At 38.6% G+C, this 18,898-nt stretch overlaps 1 protein-coding gene across 8 annotated transcripts in view; it reads left to right on the forward strand.

Moving 5' to 3' along the window:
- Gpc5 (glypican 5) overlaps positions 1-18,898 on the forward strand; it is a 1,404,356-nt gene that overhangs the window by 642,707 nt on the left and 742,751 nt on the right. For all 8 annotated transcript variants that reach the window (XM_060391586.1, XM_060391585.1, XM_060391588.1 and 5 more), the window contains exon 7: positions 16,153-16,312. In XM_060391586.1, the coding sequence (XP_060247569.1) occupies positions 16,153-16,312 (160 nt within the window). The remainder of the gene's footprint in view (positions 1-16,152; positions 16,313-18,898) is intronic.

The raw sequence follows: 18,898 nt of genomic DNA on the forward strand, positions 1-18,898 counted from the left end.
CATCTTTCAAAGAGGGTTGGTGCAGCAGGATCAGGCAGCACTCTTACAATGACAATAAGAATAAAGTTAAACAGCCACCACCACGCCCTACGGTGTGCTAAGAGTTTACACCACATAATCAAAATAGTGCTTCCAAAACAAAGTACAAATTCTTGTCCTGTTTTGCAGAAACAGACAGCATAGAGCCTGAACAATAATGCTAAATGTATGTGTGATTTTAAGCTTTAAAGCATGGCTTTCTTAGCGAATGGACTGTATAATTGTGTGTGATAGAAATGGAGAGACGTGTTTTGGCAAATGTGTGTCCTCATGACACCTGATTTTCATGTGTCAGAAATGAGCACCATGTTCATTCCATACATTCTCTTTTTGTGTTTCTTTAAATACACATGTGGTTTATTAACATCAAGAGGAAGGTCTGTCCTTGAGAAAAAGTAGAATGATTCCCAAATGCTGGTTGAAGAGAGAGTAAGATGTGAAATGGCTCTTTTCCATGAGGGTGATCCAGTGTAGCCAAGGAGAGTAAAACATACATCTTTCAGGATTGGAGAAAGACAAATGGAGAGAGCAGGTCATCTGTAGAAGACCAAGGAAAGCATATTGTTTTGATGACTCTAAATTCAAAACAAAAGTTTACTTTCTAATCTAGAAAAAACAAAATAAACGAAATCAATTTTTGAAACCATTTCAACATTGCCAATTTTAAGGAAAAAATATAGAGAAGAGCTTAAAAATGTAATGGGAACACCTCTCTGTTTTCTGCTTATAGTAACAAATATAAAAAACACAAACGCTAAGAAATGTATCTTCAATTTCAAACATTTATTTAAACAAATTCTTAGAAACTTCCAGGGACTTAGGACTAAGCTTATTTAAAATCACTTCTTTATAAAGTACAGGGACAACAATTTAGAAAAGTCATAGCATTATTTTTTGGTCCCCTTTTCAATTTTCAGGATGTTTAATTATATATTGTAGCATATTTATAAATACTCTCTTGGAATTAAAGCACATAAAGACCATTTTTAAGAACATTGCCTTTTTCTTCAAAATATTTAATACATAACATATGTTCAATTAATGCTATTAGCTGGATAAGTGAACAAATTTTGCCACCAGCAAAAATAGGTCCAGTTATTCTAGAACTTCATGATCACTGATCATTTCAGAAGAAAAATGAAAATATTTTACTGAAGTTAATATGATAGAAAGGCCATTAATGACACGATACAGATGATGAAGTATTTCCAAATAAATACTAATTAAATTTGTCAAAATTATTATTATTGATTACCTATAACTATTACATATGATAAGTAATTCTGTCAGGATGTATATAGAAAGTTATCTAATACATCTCTGAGAAATATACCATTCATCAAGATTTTATGACATATATTAAAAAACATGGATTCAATGAAGTAATTAATGGCACAATGTTTTAATTTTTTTGAAGAAAAATCACAGAATTATATGTAGGATTAATAGGAGATATTTGAATTCAAAAACTAGGTACACTATGATGAGTTGTAGAAAAGAGAAGGGCATGTTTTATTTGGAAAGAAAACCAGAGCAGGTAGTGAGAGGAGGACAATGCAAATACATTTTCCCGAGAACAGGTGTGCTGCTCTCTGGTGGGTGCGAAACCCTGTGTTTAGAATAATTTTAAATAAAACCCATGCCTCACTCTCTAGGAGACCTTGACTGGCAGGTCACCGTTTACCTTTTGCTCTGCCCTCATTTCTAGATGGATATTGGTTTGTAACAAGTGATTGCAGACAGGCAATTTGCTTATGTAAATTAGAAAAATGTGAGGCGAATCCCAAGGAGACAATATTGTTTCTTGTGGAATTTCTCATAAACCTTAATTCGAACAAATCCAGAAGGGCCATACTGTGAGATTAGCAAGCACCTCACTCTTTGTCATTCTCCCTTTGACTCATCTCTCTGAACTGATGCTGAGAACCAGTGTTTTGTTGTTGTTGTTGTTTGTGTGTGTTTTAATAACGCACATGAAAGTGCTTTAAAGGTAAGAAATGAAGTGGTAAAAGTATTATTTTAGAAAATAATGCTGTGAGAAACAGTAAGAGACAATGTCATATATATAAATATATCAATTATACCATATATTGTACCATATATATTCATATATAATATAATCTTTATCTGTACTAGTTATATATTATAAAATATATAATATGTGATATGTAATATGTGATATATAATAAATATATAAAATCAATATTTTTATATATTCATGTATTTATATATCACATATAAATTATAATATTTTAGACTTTTTAATTTTATATATTATTTATAATTGTATTGTATGTACATGTATATTATACATATATAGTGATATATGTATATAATGTATATACATATGTGTATGTGTAAATATATAATGGTTCCAAAAAGTAAGTATGGTCCACATGAGTATATGTGAATTTTTTAAATTTATTACATAGCAAATGACAATAAGTTTATCAGTTCAAGGTAGAGCCTATTTATTAGCTCATTCCCCAGCATCAATACTGAGCTCCGGTTTTCAGGTAGAGAAAGCAAGTGGCTAGCCACAGTGCACGTGGCGTAGAGGTTCTGAGGAACGCTGTGTTCTAGGGAACGGGAAGAATCATAAAAGGGATAAGCTACTTCCCTCCTAGCACATTCCTCCATTCTTAGTTCCTAGAGGCCTCACATAGTCAAGCTCTTGCCATGGAACCCTTAGCGGATGTGATGAAAACCAGAGCTTGTATTTTCATACGCTGAGATTTCCTGTCTCCAACTCCCCAAACACCATGGTTTCAGTTTCTGTCTCTGGTAAGAAACATATTTTTCTTTTAACGTACTGACTTTATTCCATTAATTTCACACAGACAATCTTGCTTTGGATAAACCCAGAATCAGCTGATAAATGAGTTATCACGTTCACATAAGTTCTGATACTGTAAAGTATCAGGTCTGAAAATTATATCAGCTTCCCAGTGCCAGGGACTAAAGTGGAAAGTCCTGGGATCTGTTTCCAATTCTGCTCAGCACAGAAAACTTGAAGAAAAACCAAAACAAACAAACAAACAAAAAACCAAAAAAAACAAAAACTACAGCTTTAAATAACACTTTCTTAAATTTTTGAGTTCTTCTATTTTAGAAATTTTCCTCAGCTAATGCAAAAGTGAAGGAAAGTAAACAGCATAAGTGGTTTTCTAAATGTGCTGCATTATTTTATCACTCACTATTGTCAAACAAAGACCAGGAATGAAATTATAGAAAGAGAATTCTGAGGATTTGTGAAAATACCGCCCAAAGGACAAGAGAAGAGCTTTCTCGTGACCTTAGTTTCTTCAAAAGATGAAATAGTCCTTGGAATGTGTGTCTGTGCTCCTCCCAGGTGTAGCAGAGAAAGAAGTTACTTTACTTCACATTGCTCATTTTTAAAATTTTTTCTCTGTTATTCTTATTCATAACAATTTATTCACTCTGTATCCAGGCTGTAGCCTCCTCCCTCATCTCCTCCCGGTCCCACCCTTTCTTCCTCCTCCCACCCCATGTCCCTCACCTAGTCCAGTGATAGGGGAGTCCTCTTCCCCTACTATCTTTCCCTAGCCTATAGATTTCATCAGGACTGTCTGGATCCTCTTTCTCTGTGTCCTACTTAGGCCACCTCACCAGGGAGAGGTGATCAAGGAGTAGGCAACAGAGCCCATGTCAGAGATGGCCCCTGTTCTCGTTACTAGGGAACCCACGTGGAGATGGAGCTGCCCATGGGCTCCATTTGAGTTGGGGTTCCAGGTCCTTTCCATGCACTGTCTTTGGCTGATTCATCAGCCTCTGTGGGACCCCCAAGCCCTGATTTTTTGGCTTTGTGGAGCTCCTGTCCTCTCTAGTTCCTTCTTTCTCCCCCTTCTTCCATAATACTCCCTACACTGCACCCAAAGTTTGGCTGTGAGTCTCAGCATTTGCTTAGATGCTGATGGGTAGAGCCTTTCAGAGGTCCCCTGTGGAAGGTTCCTGTCCTGTTCTTTCTCTTCTCCTACTTCTGATGTCTATCCTCTTTGCCCTTCTAAGGATTAAGCCTCTTTCCTGGGGTCCTCCTTGTTGTTTTCCTTCTTTAGGACTATAGATTTTAGTATGCTTATCCTATATTGTATGGCTAATATCCTCTTATAAGTGAGTATATACCACGTGTGTCTATCTGCTCCTGAGTAACCTCACTCAAGATGATCTTTTCTAGTTCCATCTATTTGCCTGCAAATTTCATGACAGACTGCTAGACTAGTGGAATTGAATATAAGATCCAGAAATAAACCTACAGATACTTGATTTTTTTTATTTTTCACAAAGAAACAAAAACCATACAATGGGAAAAAAGACAGCATCTTCAACAAATGGTGCCAGCCTAACTGGATGTCTACATGCAGAAAAATGCAAATAGACCCGTATTTATCTCCCTTCACAAAAGCAAAGTCCAAGTGGATCAAAGACGTCAACATAAAACCAGACACATTGCTCATTACTGCTTGCTGCTGTGATTCAACTAAATGTTTACACACCCCTGTGTAAAATGCTGTGACATGCAGCTTGTTCTTGTGATTGTGTATGCAGCTCAACTTGAGAGAACTTTACCCATGTGATTGCTTTGAACCCTTAGAGTATAAGCTTCTCTGAATAACGCTGGCTGCTGCATGAGAAGTGATTCTACCTCACTTATTGGGCTCCATCTTCCCAGGTCCCGCCTCATCTACAGCAGTAACAACTATAAATCAAAGCATGATTCTCAATTAACAATTAACGTGTTTGGTCACTTTCAACTCAAAAGTTTTTAATTAGCACTTTTTTACAGTGACTCTCCTGTTGGAGGTTTGTGATCAAATTCTTTGGGAAGAGTTGTGATGATTTATGTTTTGTTGTTCGTAAGTTGTCTGTGTTCTGGCCTGGATCCCAGGAAATACTTGAAGAATGTGCACATCAAAGAAGGAAGCATGACATCCCCAGAGTTTGGCGTCTGCTACAGTCGTCACAAAAGACTTCCTCATCATTAGATTAATTGTCAGAAAATTATTCAGACTAATATTGAAAGCTTAAATAACATTGTAATAGACTATAATAAAACAGATAATCGTAAACAGATGCAAAGGTTTTTAATGTGTTGGCACCTTTATTTCCAAATTACTATGTTTTTCTGTTTTACTCCCAGTAGGACAATGGCACCAAGACTATTTTAGAAGTGAGGAAGTTGAATTAGTTACTCAAGGAATTCACTTATAAACATGTTTCCTAGCAAAAGTATGCTAGAATCAGGATTCATATTTCAGGATGTTGGACCTCAAAGTCCAAGCCCTTTATGGTTACACTAACTACATAATAAGTAAATACTTGAATAACAAATGATAAAGGCTGTAAAATAAAACAGCTTATCATTACTATACCTCACATTTGAGTTTTTTTAGGTTGGTTGTGTTTCTGGGTTTCCCTACTGCTCCCCCATCTCCAGGAATGGGCATGTATACCAACCTGTTAACTCTATTAATAAAGTTTCATTGTGGAATGGCATTTGATTGATTTGAATTTGGAATTATTCTTTTAAACTTAATTCTAGGACACAGTCTTTGCAAATTGCTGACAAACAAGATATTTTAAATTATTTTATTTTTTTTCATATATTTTAGTTCCAAAGGTAGAAATTTAAAAAAAAAAAACACTGTAATATTTCAGAATTTGTGACCTGTTACTTTTTAACTGGAAAATTTATGAACTTCAAAGTCCAGTTGCTTGATATAAGTGTATTATTATTATCATTATTCTTTTTCAATACAAGGTTTTACTGCATAGCTTTAGCTGTCCTGGACTCAGTTTGTAGACCAGGAGGGCCTCAAACTCACAGAGATCCGCCTGCCTCTGCCTCCTGGTGTGTTGGGATCACAGGCCTTCACCACTGTGCCTGGCTGATAAAAATATTCTTAAATGGCAAGCATGTTTTATGTAGATTGTTTTCCTCTGTGATCTTGAGCATAAGATGCTATAATCTAGATGAATGTATACTATTTGTGCATTTATACCACTCAGAAATCACTGATGTTCCTCTCCTCTGTATTTTGCAAAGAAACATAAATGTCTATTAAATGGACAACAAAGAGCCACTTTTTTTTTCTAATACCATGCCCTCGTCTGCTTATGTTTGCTCGTATTTACTCCAAAATTGCCTTAGAGAAGTAATTGTGACATCTAGGATTATTTTTATGTCTCATTTTTAAATGAAATATATTCTTTTATTCATCTCATCACTTTGTTGGAAAGAAGTTCCAATATTTTCAATATTATTCAAAATATTAGCAGCACTTCTGTTCTGTAAGGGAGATGGCTATTACATTTACTTTTCTCATAGGAGCAAATAAATTCATGATAATTAAGAACTGTGAAGCTGAAAATTAATGATTTGCAGAAATGTAAGTTGGACTTTAAATCTGTCTTATGTCGTGTACATTGAACCACATATTTAACCTGAGGAATGTTAAATGATTCCATATGTGTGGCTCTCCAAAATGCCAGATGTTTTGATGGATTCTTTTCTGGACTGATAGCGATCTGTGTCTGAAGAAATTGTGGACTGTCAGTTTATAAACTGGTACAAGATTTTTTGCCATGGGTTCACAATGAGGTTTGTGTGTGTGATGATGCAATTGGCTGTGGTTAGATAGTGCTTATTCAGGAGTCTAGGGGTCACTGAGTCAAACCACTTAGAAACAGAAGGCCTGAATTTGTTCCTCAAAGCATCATGAAAAACCTCACTTCAGAGTTAATAGATAAACTGCTGTTCTTTCCAAAATTTTACAAGATTTTGCCTGTTATTTTTCACTGTTTAAGATATTATTGTTGTTGTTGTTGTTTTGTTGTTTTAGAGTTTCAAGACAGTGTTTCTCTGTGTAGCCTTGGTAAAAGGCATTGTTTTTTTAATTTTTTATTTTAATATTTTATTAATTAAACTTTATTCACTTTGTATCCCCCCCCCTGTAGCTGCCTCCCTCCTTCCTCCCCCTTCTCCATGCATGCCCCTCCCCAAATCCACTGATAGGGAGGTCTTCTTTTCCTTCCTTCAAATCCTACTCTATTAGGTCTGATCAGGATTGGCTGCATTGTCTTCCTCTGTGGCCTGGTAAGGCTGCTCTCCCTTTAGGGGGAGGTGAGCAAAGAGTAGACCAATCAGTTCATGTCAGAGACAGTCTCTGTTCCCATTACTTTAGAACCCACTTGAACACTGAACTGTCATGGGCTACATCTGTGCAGGGGTTCTAGGTTATCTCTATACATGCTACTTGGTAGGAGAATTAGTCTCAGGAAAGACACCTGTGCTCAGATTTTTTGGTTCTGTTGCTCTCCTTGTGGAGCCCCTGTCCTCTCCAGATCTTGTTATTTCCCAATTCTGTCATAAGATTCCTTGCACTCTGCCCAAAAATTGGCCATAAGGCTCAGTATCTGCTTGGATAGTCTTCAAGGCAAAGACTTTCTGAGGTCCTCTGTGGCAGGCTTTTAACTAATTCCCTGTTTTCTCCTTTTTCTGATGTCCACCCTCTTTGAAAGGCACTGTTTTGTTTTGTTTTTTATAATTGTATTGATTTTTTATTAATTACAGTTTATTCACTTTGTATACCTCCTTCCTCTCCCAATCCCACCCTCCCACTTCCCTGCCCATGTCCCTCTCCCAGTCCACTGAAAAGGAAGGCCCTCCTCTCCTTCCATCTGATCACAGTCTGTCAGGTCTCATCAGGAGTGGCTGCATTGTCTTCTTCTGTGGCCTGGTAAGACTGCTCCTCACTCAGGGGAAGGTGATCAAAGAGCAGGCCAATCAGTTAATGTCAGAGACAGTCCCTATCCCCATTACTATGGAGGCCACTTGGATACTGAACTGCCATAGGCTACCTCTGTGCTAGGGTCCCAGGCCAACTCCACGAGTGGTCCTTGATAGGAGTATCAGTTTCAGAAAAGACCCCTGTGCCCAGACTTTTAGGATCTGTTGCTGTCCTTGTGGAGCTCTTGTTCTCTCCAGGTCTTACTATCTTCCACTTCTTTGATAAGATTCCCTGTACTTTGCCCAGAGTTTGGCTATGAGTCTCAACATCTGCCTCAATACCCTGCAGGGTAGAGCCTATCAGAGGCCCTCTGTGGTCGGCTCCTGTCTCTTCCCTGTTTTCTCCCTCCACCGATGTCCATCCTCTTCGCCTTTCTGGATGGGGATTGAGAATCTTAGCCAGAGTCCTCCTTCCTGATTAGCTTCCTTAGGTGTACAGATTTTAGTATGTTTATCCTATATTATATGTCTAGTATCCACTTATGAGTGAGTATATACCCTGTGTGTCTTTCTGCTTCTGGGATACCTCACTCAGGATGATCTTTTCCTGTTCCCACCATTGACCTGCAAATTTCATGAGTTCCTTGTTTTTTTATTGCTGAGTAATATTCCATTGTGTAGATGTACCACAATTTCGGTATCCATTTCTCAACTAGGGGGCATCTGGGCTGTTTCCAGCTTCTGGCTATTACAAATAAAGCTACTACAAACATGGTTGAACAAATGTCTATGTTGTATACTTGAGCATATTTTGGGTATATGCCTAGGAGCAGTATAGCTGGATCTTGAGGAAGTGCTATTCCTAATTGTCAGAAAGCGCCAGATTGATTTCCAAAGTGGTTGTAGAAGTTTACATTTCCATCAGCAGTGGAGGAGTGTGCCTTTCTCCACATCCTATCCAGCATGTGTTGTCACTTGAGTTATTCATCTTAGCCATTCTGATGGGTGTAAGGTGAAATCTCAGGGTTGTTTTGATTTGCATCCCCGATGACTAAAAAGTTGAACATTTCTTTAAGTGTTTCACTGCCATTCGATATTTCGCTATTGAGAATTCTCTGTTTAGCTCTATACCCCATTTTTAATTGGATTACTTGATTTGTAGTTGATTAACTTCTTGAGTTCTTTATATATACTGGATATTAGCCCTCTGTCAGATAGATGGTTGGTGAAGATTCTTTCACAATCTGTAGGCAGTCATTTTGTTTTGATGACAGTGTCCTTTGCTTTACAGAAGCTTTTCAGTTTCATGAGGTCCCATTTATTTATTGTTGCTCTTAGAGCCTGTGCTGTTGGTATTCTGTTCAGGAAGTTGTCTCCTGTGCCAAAGAGGTCAAGGCTCTTCCCAACTTTTTCTTCTAACTGATTTAATGTGTCTGGTTTTATGTTGAGGTCTTTGATCCACTTGGACTTTAGTTTGGTGCAGGGTGATAAGTATGGATCTATTTCCGTTTTCTACATGTAGACATCCAGTTAGACCAGCACCATTTGTTGAAGATGCTATCTTTTTTCCATTGTATGGTTTTGGCATCTTTGTCAAAAATCAGGTGTCCATAAGTGTGTGGGTTTATTTCTGGGTCTTCTATTTAGTTCCATTGATCTACCATTCTGTTTCTATGCCAGTACCATGCAGTTTTTTTTTTTTTTAATCTCATTTTTTTTTTCAATGCAGTTTATTCAGGAACATTGAACAATCCTCGGACCCTGGGGAAAGCCAGCCCACAGCTTAAATAGCCTCTGGGTAGCCAGGCGCAGTTTTTAAAACTGTTGCTCTATAGTACAACTTAAGATCAGGGATGGAGATACCTCCAGAAGATCTTTTATTGTAGAGGATTGTTTTAGCAATTCTGGGTTTCTTGTTATTCCATATGAAGTTGAAAATTTTTCTTTCCAGGTCTGTAAAGAATTGTGTTGGTAATTTGATGGGAATTTCATTGAATCTGTAGATTACTTTTGGTAAGATGGGCATTTTTACTATCTTAATCCTGCCAAGCCATGAGCATGGGAGATCTTTCCATCTTCTCATATCTTCTTCTAATTCTTTCTTCAGAGACTTGAACTTTTTTTTCATACAAGTCTTTGACTTGCTTGGTTATGATCATAACAAGGTACTTTATGTCTTTTGTGGCTATTGTGAAGGGTGTTGTTTCCCTAATATCTTTATCAGCCCTTTTATCTTTTGTATACAGGAGGGCTACTGATTTTTTTTGAGTTATTTTCTATCCAGTCACTTTGCTGAAGTTGTTTATCAGCTGAAGGAGTTCTCTGGTTGAAATTTTGGGGTCACTCATGTATACTATCATATCATCTGTGAATAGTGATACTTTGACCTCTTCCTTTCAGATTTGTATCCTCTTGATCTCCTTTAGTTGCCTTATTGCTTTAGCTAGGACTTTAAGTACTATGTAGAAGAGATATGGAGAGAGTGGGCAGCCTTGCCTTGTGCATGATTTCAGTGGGATTGCTTTAAGTTTCTCTCCATTTAGGTTGATGTCGGCTATAGACTTGCTGTATATTGCCTTTACTATGTTTAGGTATGTGCCTTCTATCCCTGATCTCTCCAAGATTTTAAACATGAATGGATGTTGGATTTTGCCAAATGCTTTTTTAGCATCAAAGGAGATTATCATGTGTTTTTTTTTTTCTTTCTGTTTGTTAATATGGTGGATCACATTGATGGATTTCTATATATTGAACTACCTCTGCATACCTGGGATGAAGCCTACTTGGTCATAGTGGATGACATCTTTAATGTGCTCTTGTATTTAGTTTGCAAGTATTTTATTGAGTATTTTTGCATCAGTGTTCATAAGGAAGACTGACCTGAAATTCTCTTTCTTTGTTGGGTCTTTGTTAGGTTATGTACCAAGGTGACTGTGGCTTCATAGAATGAGATTGGTAGTGTTCCTTCTGTTCCTATTTTGTGGAATAGTTTAAAGAGAACTGGAGTGAGCTCTACTTTGAAGGTCTGGTAGAATTCTGTGCTGAAACCATCTGGCTCTGGGCTTTTTTTGAATGGGAGACTTTTGTTGACCGATTCTATTTCCTTGGGGAATATAGGACTATTTAATTGATTTACCTGGTCCTGATTTAAGTGGAATCGATCAAGAAAATTGTCCATTTCATTTAGATTTTCAAACTTTGTGGCATATAAGCTTTTGAAGTAAGACATAATGATTGTTTGGATTTCCTTAGAGTCTGTTGTTATATCCCCCTTATCATCTCTGATTTTGTTAATTTGGATAGTGTTTCTCTGCCTTTTAGTTAGTTTGGCTAAGAATTTGTCTATCTTGTTGATTTTCTCTAAGAAACAGCTCTTGGTTTCATTGATTCTTTGAATAGTTTTATTTGCTTCTAGTTTATTGATTTAAGCCCTCAGTTTGATTATTTCCAGCTGTCTACTCCTTTTTGGTGTGTTTGCTTCTTTTTTTCCCCTATGGCTTTTAGGTGAGCCATTAAGTTGCTTGAATGAGCTGTCTTGAATTTCTTCTTGAAGGCACTTAGTGCTATGAACTTTCCTCTTAGCACTGCTTTCATTGTGGTCCATAAGTTTGGTATGTTGTGTCTTCATTTTCATTGAATTCTAGGAAGACTTTAATTTATTTCTTTATTTTTTCCCTGACCCAACTGTCATTTAGTAGTAAGTTGTTCAGTTTCCATGTGTGTGTAGGCTTTTTGCTATTTCTGTTGTTGTTGAGGTCCAGCTTTAGTCCATGGTGATCAAATAGGATACAAGGGATTATTTCAATCTTCTTGTATCTGTTGAGGCTTGCTTTGTGACCAACTAAATGGTCTATTTTTGAGAAGTTCCATGAGGCGCAGCGAAGAAGATAAATTCTTTTGTGTTTGGGTGTAAGGTTCTGTAGATGTCTGTTAGGTCCATTTGATTCATGACCTGTCAGAGTCTTTGTTTCATTGGTTAATTTCTATTTTGTTGACCTATACTTTGTTGAGAGGGGGTGTTGAAGTCTCCCACTATTACTGTGTGGGGATCTATGTGTGGTTTAAGTTTTATTAATGTTTCTTTTACAAATGTGGGTGCCTTTGTATTTGGGGCATAGATGTTAAGGATTGTGATGTCTTCCTGGCGGAATTTTCCCTTGATGAGCATGAAGTGTCCTTCCCTATATCTTTTTATTAATTTTGGTTGAAAGTCTATTTTATCAGATATTAGAATGGCTACTCCTGTTTACTGCTTGTACTTCTTGAGTCCATTTGCATGGAAAACCGTCTTCTAGCCCTTTACCCTCAGGTAATGTCTATCTTTGTGCCTTAAGTGTGTTTCTTGTATGCAACAGATTTTTTTTTTTTTTTTTGGAGAATTGAGTCCATTGATGTTGATAGAGATTAATGACCAGTGGCTGTTAGATCCTTTGATTTTGATGTTGTCTGTGGTAGTAATTTTGTGTGCTGGGTTACTTTTTGTTTTGCTTTAGTGAGGTTATTTCCTATGTTTTCTGAAAGTAGTTAGTTTTCTTGGGCTGTTTTTTTCCTTCTACTGTCTTCTGTAATGCTGGATTTTTGTGTAGGTATTGTTGAAATTTGTTTTTGTCGTTGAATATCTTGTTTTCTCCATCTATGAGGACCAAGAGTTTTGCTGGGTATAGTAGCCTGGGCTGACATCTGTGTTCTCTTAGGGTATGCATGATATCTGTCCAGGCCCTTCTGGCTTTCATAGTCTCTGTTGAGAAGTCAGGTGTGATTCTGATGGGTTTGCCATTATATGTTACTTGGCCTTTTTCCCTTGCAGCTTTTAGTATTTTTTCTTTGTTCTGTATACTTACTGTTTTGATTATTATGTGGTCTAATTTATTGGGTGTTCTGTAGGCCTCTTGTATTTTTATAGGCCTCTCCTTTAAGTTGGGGAAATTTTCTTCAATGATTTTGTTGAAAATATTTTCTGGGCCTGGGAGGAGGGAGTCTTCTTTTTCCTCTATAACTATTATTCTTAGGTTTTGTCTTTTCATGTTGTCTTGGATTTCTTGTACAGTCTGTGTCAAGAATTTTTTAGATTTAACATTTTCTTCTATTATATCTTCTACACCTGAGATTCGTTCTTCCATTTCTTGTAGCCTATTGGTTATGCTAACCTCTGTAGTTCCTGTTTTCTTCCCTAAGTTCTTTCTCTCCACAATTTCCTCCATTTGTGTTTTCTTTAATTTTTCCAATTCTATCTTCAGATCTTGAACTGTTTTGTTGATTTCCTTCACCTGTCTGATTGTATTTTCCCGTTTTTCCTCCATTCCTTCAGCTGTTTGTTTGAACAAGTCTCTGTTTCTTTTATTTCTTTCAATGATTTAAGTATTTCCTCTCTAAAGGCCACAAACTGTTTGGCTGCAACTACCTGTATTTCTTTACAGATGGCCATAATCTTTTTTTGTCTTTATCTTCCTCTATTTCTTTTCGGATTGCCATAATCTGTTTGTCTTTATCTTCCTCTACTTATTAATGCATTTTATTTGTTTCCTCTGTTATCCCTTTCACAACCATAGATGTTAGGTCTTCTTCTTGAATTTCAATTATGCTGAGGTGTTCAGGGTGCTTGCCCCTGGATAACTGGGTTCTGAAGATGCCATATTTCTGTCTTTTGTTGGTTGAGCTTTTACGCTGGCCTCTACCCATTGGGCTATCTTAGGTGTTGGGTGTTAGTTTCTGGTGGTTCCTGGAATCCTGTGGTGGAGAGAATCCCCATGGCAGGAAGATGGTTTTTCCTGGAGGAACCCTCCTCAGCTTTTTGGGTATGGTCACTGTATGGTCGGTGTTTTTCAGGAATTGCCACAGCTCACCTCAGGCATGCAGACCTGAGCAGTAACTGTGATCCTTGTTAGTTGAGGGGACTCCTCTCACCCTGAAAAGTCCTGGAGACAGCTGCACTGCTTCTGGGTTTCTTGCTGTAAATTTAGTGAGCTGCTGCTGTAAAGTGGGTGCCCATTGGTTTGGTCAGTTTATTTAGGGAAAACTGGTTGCCCCTTGGAGCTGTATCTGGGGGTTGATCTCGGGGATCCCAGTTTTCTGTAGGTCTGTGGTTGGGGCTCTGTGCCACAGTACCCAAGTGGTATTCAGTGGCAGCTGAGCTATCTCTCATGTGTGCAGCTGGAGGCTAGAGTCAGGAGCCTGTGGATAGTCAGAAACTTTTTTCAGAGCTAGGTGTCCTGAGGTAGGGCCAGACATTTCCCCCACCATGGGGTTTTCTCCCAACAGGAAGGTCCAGTCTGTTGTGTTTGAGGTGGTGTGTAGAGCGCACAGGGGGTGGGTGGTGGCTCCAAGCTGGTGACTGGGCAGGACTCTGAGACCTTTTCCCAGGAACTTTCCCATGTGTGCTGGGCGGGGGGGGGGGGGAGGGAGTCAGCTGAGTGCTCTAAGCTGTTTTCCTCCCTATGGGGTTTTCTCCTGACAGGAACTCCCAGTCTCTGGTGTCCCAGGGCGCACAGTTCTGTCTGTGACAGATAGTCAGGCACACAGCAGGTCTCTGGGCTGCCATCGTGCCCCTTCTGGTCTGTGGTACGTTTTCCAGGGATATACTGGGTGACCTGTGGTCAGTCCCTGTTTTCTTCCTTCCCTGTGGGGTTTTGTCCTGACAGGGAAACCCAGCCTCTGATACCCTGGGGCACACAGTTCTGTCTGTGATGGACAGTTGGGCACACAGCAAGTCTCTGTGCTGGTGACTGGAGCCCAGTTCAGAGGTCATGGCATGAGCTCGCCATTCTGTGGGACCTTTTCCAGGGATAGACTGGATGACCTGAGGTCAATCCAGTTTCCTTCCTTCCCTGTGGGTTTTTCTTGCCACTGGGACTCCCAGTCTCTGGTGTTTTTCTGCCCACCATTCAGCCTGAGAAGGTGATCAGGACACACAGGCATGTGGCTCTGGTCTGGTGACCTAGTGCCTGTGTGACCAGGGATCTTTTCCAGGTTCTGACTGGGTGACCTGAGAGTGGACATGACTGATTCCCACATCGTGGAGTTTCCTCTCACCTGGTAAACACAATAGCTGGTGTTTTAAGGCCCAGAGTTCAGTCTCTTGGTTGCTGTACCAACATTGCTGTCCTGCTTGGATGAAGCCCAAAAGCAGTGTCCTTCCTCTGCTTGGATGAAGCCCGTGGTAGCTCAGTAACCAATTGGTTTCCCATAGTAAGGGGAACAGGGACTATTTCTGACAGGAGCTCAACAGCAGGCTCTTTGATCTCCCCACCTGCCAAGGGAGGAGCAGCCCTGCTAGGCCACAGAGGAGGACTTTGTAGCCAGTTCTGAAGATACCCGATAAAACAGGATCAGATGAAAGGGGAGGAGGTCCTCACCAATCAGTGGACTTGGAAAGGGGCAGGGAGGAGTTGAGGGAGGAAGGGAGAGAGGGAGGGTTTGGGAGGGAATGAGGGAGCGGGATACAGCTGGGATACAGCATTAATAAAATGTAAATAATAATAATAATAATAATAATAAAGAATATTAAAAAATTAAAATTAAAATTTAAAAAAGCAGTGTCCTCCTGGAGCCACCATCTTGGATCCTCTGGTTCATAAGGCACTGTTTTTTTTAACCTCTATTTTATTTGGGGTTCCTTAAGCCTCTATCTCCCTTTCAAATACCCCAATCTTAGGTAAAAGAAAAAGAAGGTTAGAAGGGAAAAGGTATGTAGACCTCTTTAGGCTTAGATCTGGCCAGTTAGGGTCATCGTGTTCTTTGGGAAAATACCAATTTCAGTCATCAGGACTTGTACAGCAAACGCAGCAAGGCAAACATGCAGCCTTCTTCCTCCTCCATCTGTCTCCTTGAAGACCCTTCCTGTCTTTTGCTCTGTTAGTCCATCTCCTCCAAGCTTCTGTGCCTTCTCTCTCTGGGCTCTCGTATCTATCAGCTAGCTGCAACTAGCAAAGGCTATGCCCCTCTCCTTGCCACTCAAGGCTATTTCCAACTGGCAAAATCCACACCCCTCTCCATGCTGCAAGAGGCAATTATCAGCTGTGGACAAACTAAGGCAGTCCCATATTCCACACTTTTCATTAAAACAAAAACCTGTTTACATAACATAACTGAGTTTTGAAAGAAACCAAAACTTCTACTTCACTTGGCTGTCCCGGTCTCATTTTTGTAGACCAGGCTGGCCTCGAACTTACAGAGATCTGCCTGCCTCTGCTTCCCATAGTGCCAGGATTAAAGGCATGCTCCACCATGCCTGGCTCAGTTATTTTTTTTTTTTAATAACTGAGCTACACTTTACTAGTGAATTCATGTGAAAGAATCATGCTAATGTCTGAATTTCTGAGTAAACTGAGCCTGTGCCGTTAACGTATATATCTATTGTCTATGTCCAGTTGTTACAGGGTAGGTCACCCAAACCCGACAAGTGGGAGCTTCTTCATCCGGGCAGTGGTGGAGGCGTGCTGGAGCAGGCTAGTGGAGACTGTGATGATGAGGATGGCTGTGGAGGATCAGGAAGTGGAGAAGTCAAGAGGACGCTAAAGATCACAAACTGTGAGTGCCAGAACCTAGCACTGCTAGGTTTGTTCTGAAATACAGTTTGGAAAACTGTTACAGTGAACACAGCATTGCAATGGCCATGCACTCAGAGGCAGGCAGGAGTAACTGACAGTGAAAATGAGCCTGTTTTTAACTACATAGGACATGCATTCTTGGAGTTTTTCTTTATGTTTTATTTATTTATTATTTATTTATGTTTTATTTATATTTTATTATGTTTACTTATGTGGCATCATGTGGAAATGACATGTGTGTGTGAAGAACTGGTGAGTGATGGGAAGTTTTGAGAAGGACACAATTTTAAAGGAAACAATCTTTAGGACATGCTGTTCAATGTATTTTGATAAGTAATGTGAACCAGGTGTTCAAGTACCACTAAACAACCGAATGGACAATGTTACAGTTTTATGTCACCATCTCCATGTTTTTATACTCTTGCCTTTTCATCAGGTTGGATTTGTATCTTATGAATATGCAGTTTTATTAATTATTTGGGAGCTTTACCCTACGTGTTTTGGTCATGTTCGCCTTCTTTCCCTAGCTCTTCCTCAATCCCATGAACATTCATTTTTGAAAAATCTCAGCAAATGTTGACGTTCTTTTCTATTTTATGGATTATGAACTGTTTCTGAAATGTTTTATTAGTTGGTTACATTAAACCTATAACACCCTAAGGGCAGCGAAGATGGCTCAATCTGTACGGTGCTCACCATAGAAACATGAGGACTCACTTAAATCAGAATAGTTAGTGAACACCTAAAAACCAGGTGCAGTGGCCAGTGTCTGTACTGCCAGCCCAGGGATGATGGACCAGGGATTCCTGGGCAGAGACCCTAGCAAAATAGAAAAGTAAAGTGCACACACAAGCATGTGCACACATGTGTACCTATACGCAGAAATGATACAACTTCTAATTTAAAAGTTTTGAGAAAGGAAAAGAGTGAAAGAAAAGCAACTATCAAATAGTGTCCTACTTTGGTCTCATTATACAAGATGAAAACAATAAGATCTATACCTTCCAATGTCATGCACTCTTATCTGTTCATGGGGCAGTGGAAGTGGTCAACTGAGAACAAAATGTCAAAGCTAATATAACCCACGCATGGCTTTCAATACTCTGTTGGCTCTACCAAGGCTGAAGTTGACGTAACGTTTCTCAGCAGTATTAGGTGCACATTGACCCTGGGCTGTGTACTGCACACAAGAGTGCCTTCAGCTGTCACACAAAACCTACGGTGGGAGGAAGAAAATCGCTCAGTAATAATGCTACAAAGATTAAAATGTCAACTTCTCTTTCCTTGAAAAATCTTGCTTTATTGGCAAAATATATTTAATAAGAAAGTAGAGATCAATAGTGATGCACATTAGAGAACAATTTGCATAAACAAATGGGGTTTTTTGTCAGACACAGAAATTGGTTTACACTGAAACAACTGTGGAGATGCTGTCAGTGGAGTGTTTTCTACTGCTATTGGCAGAATTAGGGATATGTATTCTAGTTGGTCTGATATGAATATTTCTTCTTGGATTTAGTTTTTTAAATCTATAATCAATTTTTAAATAGTAAAACAACTTACTAATATTTAAAAGGTTCTCCTCTTTATCTAGGAATTATAACAGTAATATTGAATTGAACATCACTTATTTCTTATATAGTGTATATATATATGACTAATTATATATAATGCATAACTAATATATATGTCCTCTATTTTATTTTAATATTAGTAGAATTCTGAGACATTAAAGTATGTACCAGAAAGGAGCGATGTGAAAAAAAAAAAAAACAGAATATAAAATATCTGAATAGCTGAAGTGGATTAGTTTGATATATGTTTGTCTGTATGTTTTGTGTATATGTTGTGCACATACATACAACATTGGTATTTTTATGGTGTTTTTTTGTTTTTACATTCGAGTGTTATTTAGAATCTCAAGAAATTGGCCAAACTAAAATTTGGTTTGTTTCATGAGAGAAATAAATCCAGTGAAAAATATTTAAACACTGTTTTCTCATCAACCTAGGTGTCGAGGTGGCAGGGGTGAGATTTTTACTGCAAAATCTTGTTTTCGATTACTGCTGTGATGGTCAGGTTGTCCTGAGCAGCTCCCCCTCAAAATGGGGGAGACTCAGATGCAGATGATTGTCAGCAATTCCAGGCGAACACTGCAAAACAACCTCGTCTGTTTGCCCCAGCTGGGCTTCCTGTTGGTTCTAAGTGTTTATAGCTGTTGTTGTTCAATTTTTAATAAGTGGCTAGAGAATCACAGCTGATAGACTGCTGAAATGAAGGTTGAGGAAATCTGTGAAGTGTGGGCCACACTCTAGGTTTTTACAGCATTGGAAAAAAACTAGCAATTTTTATTTTTCTCAACTTTTAGTTAATTTGGTCCATTGGTGTAAAGGTAATGGCAGCTGTGGTGGTTTTAAGAGCTGGAAAACGTTTCATAGGCTGTTCTGTTGCTTTGCCAACAGAGCCTCATTATTTGTTCTTTATTTTCCGTGTTTACTATTGGCTCATTTGTAATCACAGAAAATCCAACTTAAAATATTACATATATATATGAGAAATAATACTA

The sequence above is a fragment of the Meriones unguiculatus genome, chromosome 9 (genome assembly GCF_030254825.1).
Source record: "Meriones unguiculatus strain TT.TT164.6M chromosome 9, Bangor_MerUng_6.1, whole genome shotgun sequence".
NCBI classification, from domain to species: domain Eukaryota; kingdom Metazoa; phylum Chordata; class Mammalia; order Rodentia; family Muridae; genus Meriones; species Meriones unguiculatus.